The 19632-nt window shown below is 34.7% G+C and overlaps 1 protein-coding gene across 1 annotated transcript in view; it reads right to left on the bottom strand.

Annotated features, from left to right (window-relative positions):
• CDH7 (cadherin 7) overlaps nucleotides 1-19632 on the bottom strand; it is a gene marked incomplete at both ends in the record, with an annotated part of 70577 nt that overhangs the window by 10938 nt on the left and 40007 nt on the right. The window contains 4 exons of the mRNA XM_079533550.1: nucleotides 2188-2309; nucleotides 4223-4359; nucleotides 8536-8789; nucleotides 19396-19583. Of these exons, the coding sequence (XP_079389676.1) occupies nucleotides 2188-2309; nucleotides 4223-4359; nucleotides 8536-8789; nucleotides 19396-19583 (701 nt within the window). The remainder of the gene's footprint in view (nucleotides 1-2187; nucleotides 2310-4222; nucleotides 4360-8535; nucleotides 8790-19395; nucleotides 19584-19632) is intronic.

Below are 19632 nucleotides of genomic sequence, written 5' to 3'. Positions count from 1 at the left end.
ATAACAAATTATGCTTTTGATTATTTCTATGTACTTTCTTATTTTAAAGAGAAAAAAACTATGAAAAGAAAAATGACAAATCCTAAGCATAATAATAGGTTTTTTTTTCTTTTTTACTTTTAAAATTTTATTGTGTAAAATTCTGTCAAAAATTCTAAGAAAAGATTGTAATATTGCTTACAATCCTTAAAGGAATGAATACTAAGACGCAAGAGTTCTCACTGGACCACAGAGACAAGAAGCCGATGCGCCAATGGAATATTCTTTATCTATTCCTGTGTTTCTCATGAATGAGAGCTAAAAAATGTAGGGTTTTTTTTTTTTTTTTTTCTGCTGAGAATTTAAATCTTGCTGTATTTTTGAGATGTATAATAAACAACATCTGCCACAGTAAGGAAAATATTCTGGAAGAAGGCACAAAAGTGTAAAGAATCCCAGTGAGTAAGTGGGATCTGTGTGAATGAGACATCTACTAGCATTCTGGGAGAAGGAAAGGAGAATTAGATATCTTATAAGTTAAAATGGAAAACTTAAAATGTGACAGACACCAAGGATAAACAGCATCAGAGTCTAGGATTATGAGGAATTTCATAAAGTTAGTTGAATCTAGGACTATTTGGAAGTAATGTTAGAAATTAAAAACACTAGAGTTTGCTAGGAATATATCTCTCTTCTGAAATTCCTACCTTATGGTCCATACCTCCTAAGAAAAATAAAAGTGTATATTCATTTTAGGAAAGATAGGAATTTTGCCTTTGAACAAGGTCAATGTTGAGACCACTTCCCAGAAAAATTATGAGGAAGTAATCATTCCTAACATTATTTAAAACACAATGAGCTTAGCCAAATATGCTAGCTATGCTGTAAGGAAATTAGAACTTTTAAAACTACATAGAATGTGTCATTTTTACATCTTCATTTTTCTCTTCAGTAGAAGAATCACAGAATGTCTTGGGTTGGAAGGGACTTCAAGGATCATTAAGTTCCAACCCTCTTGCTGCCAACCACTGGATCAAGCACTACTTCATGTTTCCCAGGGCCCCATCCAACCTGGCCTTGAACACCTCCAGGCACAGGTCATCCACAGACTCTCTGGGAAACCTGTTCCAGCACCTCACCAACCTCTCAGTGAAAAATTTCCCCCGATATTGAATCAAAATCTTTACTCCCTTAGTTTAAAAATATTCCTCCTTGTCCTATCACTATCAAGACATGCAAAAAGTTGATTTCACTCCTGTTTATAATCTCCTTGTAAATACTGAAGGGCCGTAATGATGTCTCCCTACAGCCTTCTCTTCTCCAAGCTGATCAAGCCCAGTTCCTGTCTTTGTAGGAGAAGTGCTCCAACCCTCTGATCATCTGGTCCTCCTCTGGACCCTCTAAAAAAGCCTTACATCCTTCTTGTGTTAGAGTCCCTAGACCAGACAGAGTACTCCAGATGGGCCCTCATGAGGGCAGAGTAGAGAGAGACAATTACCTTCCTCACCCTGTGGCCAACCGTCTTCTGATGCAGTCCAGAACACTGTTGGGTTGTTTGGGTTGCTGTTGGGTTGGCTGTTTGGGCTGCAAGTGCACACTACTGGCTGATGTTAAGTTTTTCATCTACCAGGAACTCTATTTCTTTCTCAACAGGGCTACTCTCAGGAACTTCTTATTCCAGTCTGTGTATATATCTGGGATTACCCCAATCCAAGTGTATGTGAACGAGACATGTACTTTGCTTTGTTGAACTCAGGGGCCCACCTTTTGGGTTTATCAAGGTCCCTCTGAATGTCCATCCATTCCTTCTGCTTTATCAACTACACCACTCATCTTGATGTCATCAGCAAAATGCTGATGAGGGTGCACTCAACCCCATCATCTGTGTCACTGATCAAGATGTTAAAGAGTACTAGTTCAAGACTAACCCATGAGGGACACTGGTCATCACCTGCCTTCATGCAGACATAGAGCCATTGATCACAACATTTTGGCTGAGACCTTGCAATTCCTTATCCACCAAACAGTCCACCCTTCTATGACCAGGTAGGGTGAAAATTTTAGGACTTAAGGAAAATAAGCTTGTGCTGCACATCAAAGCATTTTTACTGCCATAAGTTGATTCTGTTTTATCTTAAAGCTGTTAGACTTTCAAAATAAATTACTGCCTATCTGATAAAAATAAACAAAAAGTATCAACAGCTATACCTGGCCAGGTTGAGCATTTTCACAGACAGTTGTCTCATACTCCATGGCAAACTCAGGGGCATTGTCATTGATGTCAAGGATAGTTATGGCTACATATCCTCTCCCAATCTGTGCTGGATTCTCTATTAAGAAAAAAATAAATAAATAAATAAAAGCCAACAATTTAATTAAGTGGAATTCTATGAGAATTTTCTTTGGGTTAGTATGTTTTTCATTTGCATTTCTTTGCATATGCTTGCTAAATCAATTACAAACCCTCTTAGAAAGCTGAGAAAAGATCTTAGCTTAATCTTCTGGACCAAATTAGAACAATGTTTGTGTTTTTCAATAGTGTCAATGAAATCAAGATTTTATTTTCAAGGCTAATTTGAAAATCTAACTCATTAATCAGAGCACTGATTTGTATCATATGGAAGGATAATAGTAAATAATGTGCAACCATCAGCAAGGATACACTGTGAGACAAAACAGCACTTTTTATATCAGGAATAGCCGAGTTATTATGGGCGAAGGTAATCTATGTTAAATTCAAATTAAGAAGTTAAAAACAGAATTCTTTCAGCTATGTAAATCAAACAAACAATCAACAAAGAAACAAACAAACATGAGGGGAGAATTTGTATTTCCAAGCAAATCCCAAAGTATTTAATGTGTACACAGAACTATACCTTTCAACAGTGTTATTAATTGATGTATACTTCTACCTAAAATGTGATTTTGTGCAAGACCTAATGTCACCATTTAATTTAAAACAGTAGATGGTTGGTGGATGAACCTCAAAGAGTATATATTTAGTAGAATAAAGAAAATGAACATTTGATATATTGTATCTATTCTGTTACATAAAACTTCTGACTTGGAGAGACTACATTACTGTTATTATTATTACCACTGTTTTTTTCTATTAGTGATGTAGTAGGACAGAATAAAAAACTGTACAAACATTAAAAGATGTATCTATCTTTTTAGTGTATTGCAAACAAATTTTATTAAACATTATAAATTTTTAAAGAAATACATTCAAACATAGATCAAGTCTTTTTTTTTTTTTTTTTTTTTTCCTTTTTGTTCCACATGGGAAATATAGAGCAATTTTGACACTAACTTTCCCTTCGACTGATATAAAAGGGACCTAATTTTGGGCAAAACTGAGCCAATAAGTTACACTGGTTGTACTTCTGTGATAATGTATTTAAGAAAAGATGCAAAATGCTGCATAGTAGCTGGGAAATGAGGGAGAAAATGTGAAAGAAACAGCCCTGCAAACATCAGTGAAGAAGGGGGAGTGGAGCAAGAGAGTGAGGATGAAAGAGCATCAGAGACATAGTGTTATGGACTGATAGCAAACACCCAAGGCCAACCCAGGTAGCCCAGTAGACTAGTAATAAGAATTACATTTAAATAAAGAAATTATTCAAATATTAAGGCACATATAGTTTTTCACAGAATGTATTGAGAGCTGAACAGGTTTACACTTAACAGTTCTGTTAACAGAATTCTTGTACACACTTAAAGAATTTGGTTCTTCATCACTTTTTTCATTACTTGAAAAAAACTATCAAGTACAAAATACCCATTAATATCTTACATAACAGTGAGGACGGCACATAAGTATTCACACATTCTTAACCCTTTTTAAGAGTGCTGTGGTAGACCAACAGCAATCAATTATGAGTGTCACAACTAGGAGGGGCTAATTGATATAATCTATTCCATATTACTTTTGTTCTAATGGTATTTAATGTGAGATTTCTGATAACTAATTTCATTTTCCTTTGTACTTGTTCATCTAAAGTTAAAAGTCTATAGAAAGTGTGGAAAAGCAAATAGAGAATGCTTAATCTGTTGTATATCTGTGAGTTTTTTTTAATCACATAAGTATCTTTTACATTGAGTGAGAAAAGCTAATTTGTCTATCATGTTTTTAAACACTGTAATACTTTCACTTGGTGCAGCTGATGGTGATGCACTTGGTGCAACTAAACCTCAAGTTTTGCACATAAGCAGTTCATGCAATCTTTTAATAATTACTTACGACTCTCCATAGCCAAGACTGTAATGTTATGAACGGCATTAGTTTCCCTGTCCAAAGACTTGGCAGTTGTAATGACTCCACTGTTGGCATCAATATTGAAATACCTCTCGAGGTCTGTGTTTCGATCTATTGAGTACCTAGGCGAAGGATGAAAGAAAACTTTTGATTTATGTTCAATTATAACTTGTAAAAATGTTTCATTGATTTCTCATTAGAAAGGCAGAGTTTCCATTTTTTCCCCATATTGAGCTTGGCTTTGTCCATTTTCTACAGGGTTTTAAAAGAAGCAAAGCTGTAAGTAAATGCAAGAGCATGCAAGCTAGTCAATGAATGCCCTGTCCTGACCATGGCAGGCTCTGTTACCTCAAGTGAAGTTGTAGGAGTTCCCTCTTTCTTCCTCTCTGTCATAATGGAGAAATTCATTTACTCATGGAATAGTATCCTCCTGAGCCCAAACTAAAGAGAAAGTGAGTTGGAAGTTCTCCAAGCAGATGTATCAGCCAGGATTTGCTCCCACAAGGGCCTGCAATCTGGGCATAAATCTTTGTTACTAGCTAAAGAGCCACTCAGAGCTTCGGGTGTTCGGGGGCAGGGATTAAAAAAAAAAAAAAAAAAGAGGATGGAGAGTAGAGGATGGAGAGTAGATCACGTGATTGTATGTCATCACCATCAGCTCCCAGCACTTTGCTGTCTTTAGAGAAACTTAAGTTCATGCCCTATATTTTTTGGCTTAACATATTTTTTGTTTTCAAACTTGTTTTAGGAAGGAGAAATGAGCTTCTTAGTAAACAGAAAACAGCAAGAGTGAAAAGGTCAGATTGCCTGTGGGTGTTTTGCTTATATCCTTTCTGAGAGAAAGACACAGTTGATTAGGCAGTATTAGATTTACAGCTGGAATATTCTTGACATTCGATTTAATATTGGGTCAGAATCTTGCACTGTCATTTAGATCAAGATGAATTAAAATGTCTGAATCAGACCAAGTGTGTTCATTACAATTACTGTCACACTGACAACATACTAGATTATTGATATAGCATAATCAAAACCTTTTAACAATGTGGAAGGAAAGAATTATGGACAATAGTGCAAAAACAGGACTTTCCAGACATAATGATATTTTGGCGTGATGTGTTTGTTCTGTCCAGTTTCTACTCTGTTGTATTATGGTGCTATAACCCTTTTGGCTTCAAAATCTTTATAAGAGAGACCTGTTATGCATTTAGCATTGCTTTTCTGTATTATCTCACAGTAAGAGAAAGACATAAAAACTTTAACAGATACAAATAATAGAAGTTTTTATGAATTGAGGCTCTGCCTTTTTCTCTGTACTTTTTTTTTTTTCCTTGTAGAGTCAACTTGAACTGTACTTCAATTTTTATTTTCTTTCATGCCAGTACTGTTGTTTATTTGGTCAGCTGTGCTCTTCAGCTGCTTTGTTCCTGTCAAGCTTTCCCTAGAGACTGTCTCTGCCACCTCTGCAAAGCAGTCAGTTGTGGCAGGTTCAATCTCCTGTCAGCCCTTAGGTTTCCTAATTATTAACGCTATTGCTCTGCAAATTGAAAATTCAAAGGTCTTTCTTACAACATTGTAAGAAATCGTAAAGCAAGAGAGAGAGAAAGAGAGAGAGAGAAAAAGAGAGAGAGAGAGGAAGGGAAAGAAAGAGGAAAGAGAAAAGTGAGAAAGGCACAAACATAAAGAAAAAGCACAAAATCAATAAAAGAAAGAGACTAAAACGAGGGAAGACAAGAAGGAAGGGAGGAAGGAAGGGAGAGGAGGAAGGGAAAGATTGTGAGAGCCTAAGAAAACATGTTATATAAATTAGACAACAGATTGACAGATTGTTATGAATCAAGAATCAAAAATGTTTTTTTTACATAGGAACCAAGCAGTTTTGTTTAACCCTTTTTACAAATATTTTACCCATACTCAAATTCTGAAAAAATATTTCAGACACTTTCAATACTTTAGTTCCTTAGGGCCGTTAAAACTTGAAAGTCTTTGAACTGCAGGATGTTTAAACACTTTATTTAATCTAGTTCAAACATCAATAATTCTCAGGTCCGTATAAACTAACCTCTTTTCAAACTATTTATCCTCTCCTCTCCTCTCCTCTCCTCTCCTCTCCTCTCCTCTCCTCTCCTCTCCTCTCCTCTCCTCTCCTCTCCTCTCCTCTCCTCTCCTCTCCTCTCCTCTCCTCTCCTCTCCTCTCCTCTCCTCTCCTCTCCTCTCCTCTCCTCTCCTCTCCTCTCCTCTCCTCTCCTCTCCTCTCCTCTCCTCTCCTCTCCTCTCCTCTCCTCTCCTCTCCTCTCCTCTCCTTTTTTTTTTTGTATTGTCAAAGTTTTAACTATATTCAATCTATTATTTGCAACCTTTTCTGAATTGTAACAAATCAACATTTTTAATCTATCCATATTCCAATATTTGGAATTATGAGTGTTTATTTACAGATTAAAAAATAAAACTTTTTAAATTGATCATGAAAAGCTTTATGCTTTAATCCCCTTTAACAGATTCTTGTTTTAGGAGAGTCTGGTCTCTTATGTACATCACAAAGATGCAGGACATCTCAATATAGTTTGTCAGTGTATCTGACAACATATATAGTAAATTCATAAGCATATTGAGAAACATTCACTATTAATCATTTTTATCTCCTTCAAATTCCAAACAGCTTTGAAACACAAGAAATCTTCCAGACGTCAGTTAAACTGGTGATATAACATATAATTTTTATGATGGAATTGTTAAAAAAACAAAAATCATTTAACAGGGCCATTAAATTCATCCTTAGATTTTCACAGGAGTCAAAATCATACAGAGCATGGACTTAACTTATGGAACTGGATTTAATCCTCTCTACACAGTTCTGCAAAACTATATTATATACTACATGTTACCATCTATGCAAGAAAACACTGCCACAGCATAGAAAGATCATCACAGATAAATTTCACAAGTAAATCCCTGCCAACTCATCCATCTAGGACTTGTTTATTCATGATAGGAAGCAGCTATTTTGAATCTGCTGCAAATATATGTATGAAAGAGAGAACACTTGTATCACCTCTAGGAATAAAACACATGCTTTACTTTTACAATTAGAATTCCTGCTTCAAAAATAATGGAGCTATCAGTTTCACAAGACCTTATTCTACACATGAAAGTAAAAATTTAGCATCACCAAAAAAGATGACATCCAAATGTGATGTTTTCTACGCTGCCCTAAACAAACAATAATAACAAATGAAACTTACTACTAAATTTCAACTGCATTATTGTCTTCCTGCTACAGCTATTTATGTCCTCAGAATTCCCGAGTCACAATACTACCTTACAGATCCTTCTTATGTTCCTTTGACAATATTACTACTATGCATAACAGGAGCAACAAGTAACTCATTGGTGTTTTAATTCAGGTGATTAGTCTTTTCCTCTGAGATCTTTTTTCTCCCTCAGATGTAGCAAAATATAAAATCAAAGTTTCTTTGATTTTTTTTAATTTATTTTTTTATTTTGTTTTCTGACAGGTTCCTTATGCTCTTTGACATTAGATTATGGAAGGTCTACAGGTCCTCCATATGCCAAAAAAAGGAATATCTTGAGGATTGTCATGTGTCTATACCGTTCATATATGTTTCTATTTCAACTGAAGATATTTAATTTGTAGCAGAACTTACAAAAGCCAGACTATTGCCTTTAATTATCCTGACAAGTACGAGATGTCTTACCCTATCCATTTGTCTAACATAAACAGTTTATTGCTATATATTTTTCTTGTGAGTTCTTGGTTGTGCTTTGCCATGTAAAACAGTTTGAGTGCTACTACATTCTTGTGTATAATGCAATCAGAAAATGAAGAGAGAGAGAGAGATCTTGTCTGTAACTGAACAAACAACATAATTTGATTATACACGTTCTTCCTAAATTTACAAATAAATTAATATAGGTAATATAACAAGGATTATTTTTGTTTTGGAATCCTGAACTTACATCTTTTCTAATTTATTTATTTATTTTTCTTACCGACCTTCTTTACAGAGACTTAAATATATTATTTTTTGAAATGTTATCAATTCATATGTATAAAACTAAAAATATGCAAAGAGTATCTCTGTCTCCTTCTTCAAGGAAAAAAAAAAAAAGTGGTAAGTCCTGAAACCCAGAGATATTTAAGAGATGTGTGGACGTGACACTAAGGAGCATTAAGGAGGTTTAGTGATGGGAATCAATATGTCAGGTAGATGGTTGGACTTGATAATCTTGAGTCTTTTCCAACCTAAGTAATTATATCATATTATAATTCTAATTACCTGACTGGACTATTTGAGACATCTGGATCATGGGCAGCAACAGTTCCAATGATAGTGCCGACTTTCGCTGCTTCAGACACCACCATGGAGTATAAACGTGACGTAAACACAGGTGGCTCATCAACATCTTCTACAATTATCTTCACTGTTGTCATGTCACTGAAGGGCCCAAGACTTAGGAAGCGAGGATCAACATGTATATTGGCTGCTTCTATCCTCAGGGTATAGCTTGTTTTAGCTTCAAAATCCAACTCCTGTGCAGAAAAAATTATTTGAAAATTGTATTACCCCATAACATTGCTGCAAAACTCACAACAGTCAGAAAGTAAAAAATGAGTTTTGCCATCTTCATCCAAACAGTACTTCTGATTGACAGAGCACAGTGTATGGCTCTTCTTTCAGCTTTCTCCAAGCACTATGTTTGCGGTGTCTTGCTCAGTCTGATTAAACACAACCCAAATGACAATGAGGTAATCATAAGATACTAAAGTTATTTTTCATTACTGCATTAGTGTTGTTAAAAAAATGTTTAATTGGCTAAATAAAAAAAAGAAACAAACAAACAAAAAAGTGGAAGATAATAGACTTGTGAATATTTGTGAGTTATATTTTGTTACAAAGATGATCAGGGGACTGGAGCACCTCCCCAATGAAGACAGGCTGAGGAAGCTGGGTTTGTTCAGCCTGGAGAAAAAAAGGCTGCAGGGTGACCTCATTGCAGCCTTTCAGTACCTAAAGTACCTACAAAGAGGAGGGGAATCAACTCTTTGAAAGGGTAGATAACTGCAGGACAAGGGGAAATGGTTTTAAATTGAGGGAGGGGAAATTTAGGTTGGATGTCAGGGGGAAATTCTTTACAGAGAGAGTGGTGAGGTGCTGGAACAGGCTGCCCTGAGAGGCATCCTTGTGGATGCCCCATCCCTGGAGGTGTTCAAGGCCAGATTGGATGGGGCCCTGGGCATCCTGGTCTAGCATTGAATGTGGAGGTTGGTGGCCCTGCATGTGCAGGGGGGTTGGAGATTCATGATCCTTGAGGTCCCTTCCAACCTTGGCCATTTTGTGATTCTGTGATTCCATGCTTTGTTTTGTTGCAGCAAAGTATGCATAGGATTTTTCAAGAACACCCTTTAGTTCCACTAAAATTTGTTCTAGTGAGTGTTCCTCAGTGATGTAATGGGAAAGATAAATGTGTAAATTCTGCTTTGTGAATGAAACAAGATTTCTCTGAGTTAGTAGTAAAACATTCTGTGACTTCAATGGGAATCAAATATTCCTTCATCATTTCAATGCTGTGAATGAATTATTTTTGTCTTACTCATATTTTCTTATAAGTATCAAGTACAATGTGCCATAGTAACCAGACATTAGAAATAAATATATTATTCACTGCTGAAAACACCTCACTGAAAACACTTTATTTTGATTTATTTTGTTTTTGCATTCATTGACATTAATTATCAACTATTTCTTCAAGTTCTGTACTAATTTGTAGAGATAATGTATCTCTATCAAACTACATCGTATATATGATAAGATTTTTAAAAGACACTTGAAGATTGTTTGTTTTATTTATTAAGCAAAATCTTTATAATTTGTTTCCACCTTTATTCCACTTTTATTTTCTTCAATTAATTTTGAGTTTCCTTTGGAATTAATGTTACATTAGAATTCCAAAATTATCCTCCAGCATTCATGGGATAACTGTGGTCTAGAAAACAGTACCATTACAAAAAATTTTTCAGAAACAAAAAATCTTTTACTTCACAGACACCGAAGGAAATCATTGAAGAAAAGCATCGTATTAATATGAAAAGAATTTACTTTGCATCTAGATTCTTAGTCTGTCAGCTTGCAGCAAATGCCTAGCTTAATATTTCTTTGCAATTGCAAATTAAGAACAGAAACAAAAGACCCAAGCATTTCATAACTGCAGTCTGATTAGTCTACTGTCTTTTCAAACTAGATTTCTAAGTGCATAAGACAGATTAAAAAAGGGTTTCAACACTTCTGATCCTGAACAAATCATAAATATCTAAAATGGGCCTGAAAAATAATCTGACAGCATCTGCAAAATATTCCTGTACTCATTCAGAGGAGTAGCAGAGGTGAAATACATATCTGCTGACCTACAAATGTGAGGGTCTAAGTTTTCCATCAAGTTACAGTAAAATAAATCTCAAATGAGCATCTTAAAGTCTGCGATTAAGCTGGCATTACAATACAGCTGTAAACAGCCTGGATTTAGAAATGAAAAATAGATTGCAATACATCACACTTGGAAACTTTTATAAACTTCATGTGGCAGCAAAAATCTTTTCTGAACAGGAAAGTATATGATCTTCATTTCATGCAAGCGCTCACTTTCTGCATTAAGTATTCAGTTCTCCAAAAAGTGTTATGTTATCTGAACACTGGGCAATACAGTTGATACAACTGGATACTGGTCAGTGTGTATTCCTACTGACATTATTTTGAATCTTAATCTTGGCTTTATATTTCAGATTTCAAAATATGAGCCATGGAACACACCTCACAGCCACAATGCAAACGTAATGTGATGTAGGCACTGGCACAGGCTGCCTGGAGAAGTTGTGGATGCCCCATCCCTGAAGGCATTCAAGTCCAAGTTGGACTGGGACCAGGGCAGCCTGATCTGGTGGGTAGCTGCCCTGCCCACAGCAGCAGCTTGGGACCAAATGGCTTTCAGATCCCTTCCAACTCAAGCCATTCTATGATTCTATGTTAAGATGAAAAATCTCTCAGAAAATAATGCAAATGATATTACCAGATGAACAGCAAAGTTAGGGAGAAGACAGACACACATGGAAATATTTTTTTTTTCTGTAACGGTGTTGTATGGACTACAGAAATTATGACCTGAAGAGTGTCATTGACAAAAGTCTGATATTTGTTGAATAAAAAAGCAGAATTTTTTAGCAAATTATATAATTCAAATCAGAATTCAGTTTTGGAAATTGATTAATTGGCTGAGGGGTCAGTCTCAGGGGATTGCAGTAAATGGGGTTACATTAGGCTGACCTTTAGTTTAGGTGTTCAAATGAGTATGCATGTTGTACATGAGTCAGCAGTGTGCCCTGTCAGCCAAAAGTCGCAATTATACCCTGGGGTGCATCAGGCCCAGCACTTCCACCAGGTGAGGGGAGGGATTGACTTGCACTGCTCTGTGTGCTTTGTAGCCTCACATTAAGCACTGCATGCAGTTTAGGTGCCACAATATAAGAAGGACTTAAAACTATTAGTGTCCAAAGGAGGACGGAAAAGAAGGGCCCAGAGGGCAAGATGTATGAGAAATGGCCAAGGTCCCTCGGCTTTTTAAGCCCCGAGTAGAAGAGGCTGAGGGGAGGTTGAAGGGGGGCCCACAGCTTATGAGAAGAGTGAGGGGCAGCACTGAGCTCTGCTCTCTGGTGACAGAGACAAGATCTGAGGGAACAGCATGGAGCTGTGACAGAGGAGGGGAAAGGTTCTGCATCTGAGGGTGGTGGGTGTGGGAACAGGCTGCCCAGGGCAGTGGTCATGGTCCCCAGCTGCCAGAATTCAAGAAATATTTAGGTGCTGCCCTCAGACATAAGGTTTGATTTTGGGGTGGACTTGTATAGAGCCAAGAGCTGGTGTTGTTGATTACCAGTTAGGGATGTTCTATGATTCTATGATTCTCTCTGACATGGCAGACAGAAAATTCTGTGGCAACTTAGTTTTCATTAGAAACTGTTGGGTTTAAAATAAATAAATAAATAAACATACAAGTGATTAGCCCAGTTTATACTGTACTCTTCATACTGCTTATTTTTCTATTCAACATATATTAATACGTGCTGTTGCACACCTTCTATTTTTAATCTTCCCATGATGCTTTGAGTAGCCCTGTACAACTGATTAATACTATAGAAAAGTTGAAACTTTGTCATGACACCTAAATATTCTAAACTTCGGCATGTTTTCCACTGAATAAAAAGGAGGACCTATTGTTGTTACTTTCTGTTAAAAAGAAGAAAAAAAAAACACACAAAAAAACAAATAACAAAGACCTATCCAGTGTATGCCAAGATATAAGGCAAAATAAGTAGTGATTTTTCTACTTAAATATTCCTACATACATCACATATCTTGTGACTCCAAGATTCAACATAACAGTATCACAAAACTTTGCCTATTCTGGGGATTGTTATATTTTCAAGTTACTATTTTGACTTTGAAGTTGCATACACTGTAGAAGGGAAGGCTAACTTCTTTCCGTTAATCACTGATATCTGTTAAAATCTGACAGTTTAAATTACAGCAATACTTAATCAAACATGTGGAATTAATGAAGATGGAGACAAGACAGCTTCTCATGACATATTAATGTCAACATCACTGTTACTTAAGAAAAAAAAATGATGAAAAAATTGAATTTGATACAAAGTATGTGTAGAGCATAATTTTGTTAAACTAAGCACAATTATGAAGAAATTATTTAAGTGAAAATTTTGCACATGTTCTTATGTTTCTGTATTGATTTCAAAAGACTAAATTAGATATTTAGTGTTTTAACTAAAAATCATAAAATCATTTCTTTTCCATGTGGACATTTAACATAAGTTTTACATATCCATTTAAACCATTATGTTTCATATATTTGAGTGGAATCTCGCATTTGTAGGGACTAAGGAGAATACATTCATTGGAAAAGATGAAAAATGAATGATGTTGATGTTTAACACGCCTGCTTACTCAGGGCAATTTTTACCTTCTCTAAGTTAGCCATATAAACTATTATATTCTCAAAATTATCATACATTGCTTACTGTGAGCAGAAGTCCTTCTAGGGAAGAAATCACCTGATCTACTTACTGTCTGTTTTTCAGCAGCCAGTAGAAAATGCATCTCAATAACTGAAAGATGTAAACATCTGCTTTCAGTAATATGAATCCTACCCTTGAATTCCCTTATATCAGGTACCTAAAGCTGCTGACAGTTTATGAAAGTTGTAAAAGTTCTTTGTCAGTGGAAAACAAACAAAGAAAAAAAAAATCTGATGTACTCATATGTGATATGAAACCATTGCTGCTTAGAAGAGGTAGAGAATCTAAGGGCAAGGTTGCATCATCACATGATAGAAGATTATAAATAGCAACACTATTATTTTCTCCTTAGTTCTTTACAGTAGAATTTATTTACAGTAGTTTTTCCTGTGGGATGTGATAGTGACCATAAATCTGAAGTCATCATCCTCAGTCTACTCCAATAAGATACAAATCTCAGATTCTATGATTCATAGAAAAGTACCAAGCTTTGATGCATATTCCAGTTCAGGAAAATAAACAAAATTTCTAAGACATGGCGAGTGTGCAAATTTTCTTGATCTGAAGGAAATCTTTCAACAAATCATGCACAATACAATGAAGATATTATGTACTACAGACTAAAAGACTGATGATATGAATTGAGAAGTTTTTTTTTTTTTTTTTTTTCTCTTATCCAGTTATTACTAATGCTTTTTATTTAGTAAGCAACTTTCAACTAGCCTGCGGACTATACTGTTATAATTTCCTTTTAAAACAAAAGCATAGATTCCAGTAATGGAGTACCAAGTCAGCAGCTTACAAATCACTACATCACTGTGGAAGGCTGAAAGGACAATGTATATACATCAGTTCTTCAGTACTCTGACTAGATCCTCACAGCTTCATTAATATCTGTGCATTAATGTTAACTGATTAGGTCCTTTGCGGGACCATTTATCTTTCTCTCAACTGCAGGCTTGTGTTCTTGTGTTTACTTTCTTTCTGTCTGTCTTTTTCTTCAAAGAGGTAAGAATTTTTTCCTATGTGAAGGACATTACAAAACAAGTTATCTATATTTCAGAGACTGGATATGAAGTTATCTTTCACAGGAAACCTATTTTTGTAATGTTCATTTTTTACTGTATGGTAACTTTTTAATAACGTACTTTACAGAGGTGAAAATCCCATTTTTAAGTCTAGTGGAGGTTTTATATTGAAAACTGCGGTACATCAAACAAATGTGCATTATCTTTCAAAGGAACCATGGTAGGCTCAAGTTCTTACACTGTAAACTCTGATATAGAATTGAAAGCAAATTTTTTACCTGGAAAAAAAAGAGAAATGTTAACACTAACAGAAAGATGGCTTTTCAGTCAAAGGCTTACACATAAAAACCTCATTTTTATAATTGCCATTATTACTCTTAAAATAACGTCAGATTGTAGAATAATATCTTAGCAGACTATTTCTATGAGAAAGTACTTGCAAAACTTATTTTCACATTTTTCTAGATTACATTCAAATGGTTTGGTGATAGTGATAGTAGAGCCATGTATTTGGGGAAGAAATGAAGATAAAGTGAGCAATAACAATACAGTGGGAAATCTTTATGCTTGTCATTTGCTACAGTAAGACAAGACAGCTCTCAGCAGAGCCTTCAGACTTTTTTCAATGAAGTTTTCCATAAAATTTCTCTATAGGCTTCAAACAGCTTGAATCAGATATTATATCCTTTCAAAAACTTCCACATGATAGGTATAATAAAAAAGTACCATGCAGCCTTTTGTTCTTTTAAGTTATCATTATCATACTTGAAGCACCAAGTAACCGATAAAGGTGTTGGAGTATGCATATTGTATATCAGATTTTATCTTAAGATATTTTGCAACTCAGCTATTACTATTACTGAAGACTAACCGTAGACTGCAAGTTTGTGAATGAAGTTGAAACCATACATATATGATGTCTCTCTCAGTACACTATTTTTAGGAGTAAAGCTGTGGAAGTTCTATATGGTCTGTATATTAATTTGTTGAGTAATGAAGCCAAAAATCCCTTTATTTCTCTTATGAACAGGATTCTTTAAACACTCAACAAGAACTCAGTTTGAACTTGTATACACATAGTTTTACAAGGAGACTATAAAATTTGTTACATTATTCATTTCCATAAATGTTTCTTCAGTTCTAAGTGTGTTACAGTAAAGACCAATCAAACCCATTAAAAAAAAAAAAATAAAATAAAATCTAATATCTTCTGAAAAATTCCTTCCAAAAACTCTCATCACTGTGGAATGATATACTATTCACATGCAAAAGATCTGCATCCTTACAAACAGAGTATTTATAGTAGAATGAGAATTACAAATGAAATCATAGGAAGGAATCCTACTTTACAGACGGAAAATTGAGTCTCATTGTAAATGAGGATAAAGTTTTCAAATACTTTTGTAGAATATAAATATCCAGTTCCATTTCAGAAGCTGTGAGAAATTTTTTCCAAAAGATCATCTAATATTGATGTTCTTCTAAATCCTCTTTTATGGTAATTTAGGCACCTAACTGAGCTTTACTTAGGAATTCACTAAAGTGTGCTTGTGTGTACTGAGTTGGGGTTTGAAGAGGAAGAAATAATTTGGAGTTAGAGAATAACCAAGCTGTTACATTATTTGCAACATCAGAACTCTAGCATGGAATATGAGTAGGTGACATATTTAGATTGCTCTGTACAGAAGAAAAGTAAAGTAGGAGCTTATGTTTCATTTGACAAGTCTGAAGATTTTGTTTATATATTATTTTTATTAATATCATGTATTATTGTATTTGATATGCCCTCCTAGATACATGTTAAATAAATTATTTGCATGTGAAGTCAGTTAATGAATTTTGTTATGTACTGCAGTGCAAGTTAGACATTATATATTTAATTACATTAACACAATTTGTTAAAATTTGTACACAATTTGTAAAATTTGTAAAGTTGTTCAATACTTTTTTTTTAATGAAAGCAGAATAAAATACATATTTCAATGAATATCAGTGTTAGCATAAAAATATATATGCTTGTTTTTCCTGTCTTTTGGTATTTTAAAGTCTCAGTCTTTGAGGTACAGAGGAAAAATGTATGGAAATGCACATGAATGAATAAATAGATAAACCTATTCAAACTGCATTCATAAACTTTCTCAACCTTCACTCCAAAAACCTATAGTCATTAATTAGTTAAATTAGTCAAATTAGTCAAGCCATTACAGACAAGTAATTTTGGGAAATTCCTAGACATTTGATCTTCTATATTGTCTCTGTCATTGATACCTGTCTTTTTCAAACTTGCTGAATTTTTTTACCTTCTATACATAAATGCATACATTGCAGTTTTTGCTGATCCTTGGGTATTTTTCATTTAATATTTCTTCCACTCAGAGCACAAAGAATCCCGATTTTCTCAATGAATTCTTAAATCTTAACATATTTTTTAACAATTTTTTTTTTTCTCCTTACATGCTAAAATAAAAACTTAATTTGCAGTGTGGGAGTCAACTTTTCAAATAGTTTCAAAATGGTTATCCTAGGAGCAGAGCATAAAATCTTCAGCTTGCGTGTGAAGCTCTGATAAACAATTGCCAAACATCCTCCACAACACCCAGCACAAAAGTGGATGGAGTATTGCCTTTGTATGCTCAGTCATACTTTGTTTTGGATGTGTGGCCTTTGTGTGTGTGATTGCAGCAAAAGTATGCAAAGTTAAAGAGCATATTTGCTTTTAGAACAGAAGTATACCTTTTCAGAAGTCTTTCTGCTTGATGTGAATTGAGAAAATATTATCTGAGTGTATAGACATGCACAAGTTTAAAATGATGGGCACACATTTGGAGACTGAGTTGTTTCTCAGTGTCTCAGCTGAATTAAGGGGTATGAAAAGGAAAGAACAAATGGCTCTCAGAAGTGTTCAGAACTTCATGTGCCAGGTAGTAAAATGTTTACACAGTTATCATGCTACGGTTTCTTCCCTCATTCCTTACTAAAAAGCTAATATCATCATGCAAGGATCATGTCTGCTTGACTCTGTCAGGCTAGCCTTTGTAGCTGAAGCCCATTTAACATATGAACACTCATTAATGGTATTCCATGTGCCTGCCCTCAAGAGGAGAAGCTGCAGTTTTTTGTGGCTACTCTGCTTGGATTCTTCACTTCTTTCTTCCCTTGCAGTCGACTCTCTGTACTATTTTATTTACAAGGTTAATAGGAAAGATCTTTCATCCTTGAGCAAGGTATTTAAGTTCCCTGGAATACAAATAGAGACCTAATAGCATCTAGAGATTTGGGAGGTGCCCTTCAGCATGAGGATTTATGTTTGAATACAACAGGGGTAATGTATTTAATAATGGTAGGAAAATGAGAGAAAATTTGTAATGTTGCAAAGAAAAAATTCTGAATTATTTTGTCAAATCACAGCAGCATTTACTAGGTTTAAATATTATTTGCAAACCTTGGGCTTTTCTTTCGGTCAAAAATTGCAGTCAGGTAGCCATATCATAGGGAAATTCTTTTCACAAACACTCAGTACTGAAACAATCACTTCAGTTCCCTAATGAAAGTGATTATAGAAATAATAAATGACAATTATTTTTCTGCTGGACAATTATTGGTGCACTAGAATTAAGAGAGTCCCAGAAAAAGCATTGGTGACTACAACTATAGATTGAAAATTAAAATGTTTTTATAAGCTCCCAAACTAGTCTGCTGACAATCCCAACTGTCTGTGTTGCTTTCTGTGATACTGATAAACACCCTCCCTCTCGGGTGGCCATAACACTTCCAGATCTTTCCTCAAAAATCTTAAAATGAACAAGCTGAAGTATCCGCACTGAGTTTGGCTGTTGTACAAAGAATGGATTAATTTTTCATCACTTGTATTTCAATGCGCTAAAAAGGAATTAGCAGTCTGCAAGAAGACTCAGACAATTGCTTTTCCCTTGAAAAAAATGATTTATATTACATTTATTAGAGCCTGTCAAAATTGCTGAATGTCCTGCATTTTCACTGACATCTACAGATGCTTACCAGCTCTCAGCTGGTGTTCACGGCATCAGAGAATTAGCCCGTTACTTTGCCACATCATGCAGTATTAACTTATTTCAAAGAAGATGTGGTACTGAAATTTTATATTACTTTAGAAAGATATTGGTACATTGGAAGGAAAAAAAAAGAAAATTGTTGCATGAAATTTGCAAAGATTAAAGAGTACCTCTGTAAGAAAAATTATCCAAATAATCAAACAAACTATAAGAATAGGCGTTTGTTCAGGAATATGCTAATTCTAAAATACTAAATCAGTCTTATATTTTACAGGATATTAAATAACTTAGGAGAGATAGGACCATGTACTTTTAGCATTGCCAGTGATAAATATTCACAACCTGCTCTTGTGTGCAAGATTTTCTTTTTTTGTTTTACCATTCTCCTCAAAACTAAAATTTTCTGCCAAAATATTTCAGTCCACACTTATTTTAAAAAAGGATACCATTTAAAATGTGTTGCAGAAATGCAAAAAAACTGAGTTTTAATATTTTTATGTAAACACGGTTTTTCTTTTTAAATTGTTAGTTACTTAACTGCACATATAGAAAGCTAAAAGGAAAATATTTGTTTTAACATTTTGGGGCTGCGGATTAATATAGGAAATAAAATATTTTCTTACAAAACAGCTAGTCTTACCAATAAATAAATATTGATAATACTGCATATCTCCTGTACAGAACATGATTAATCAAAGAGAATTTTTGTTTCTTAAAGTTATGCTTTGGATTCATTTTGGATTCTGACCTTACGTTTCTACTGTAAGACATACATTTTTCTTTAATGTAAAAAGAAATGAGAGAAAATTTGAGATTTCTATTTGTGCTGGAGAATTTTTAAAAACCAAGAAACAAACAAATATAAACCCCAATAAAACAAACAAACAAACAGACAAACCAGCAACAAAAAAATCACAACAATTTTCACATGTACCTTCACATTTCCTTCCCTTATCTTGCCCAGATTCAAACATAATCAGTCAGAAAATTCAGACTTACCTTCTGAATTGTGATGATTCCCTCCTGGGTGTCTTTGTCTACAGAAATTTTGAATACTCCCAAACCATCACCATCTACAATCTTATACTCCATTTCAGCATTGGGTCCCACATCTGCATCGGCAGCTTTTATTCTGGCCACTACAGATGCCACAGGTAAAGATTCTGGGACATTATACTGATATGATCCTGCGAAATTCAGAAATATAACAAATTCAGAGATTTCTGAGTCTGTAAG

The sequence above is a fragment of the Tetrao urogallus genome (genome assembly GCF_951394365.1).
Source record: "Tetrao urogallus genome assembly, chromosome: 3".
NCBI classification, from domain to species: Eukaryota; Metazoa; Chordata; class Aves; order Galliformes; family Phasianidae; genus Tetrao; species Tetrao urogallus.
This window is presented reverse-complemented; position numbering and strand designations above follow the sequence as displayed.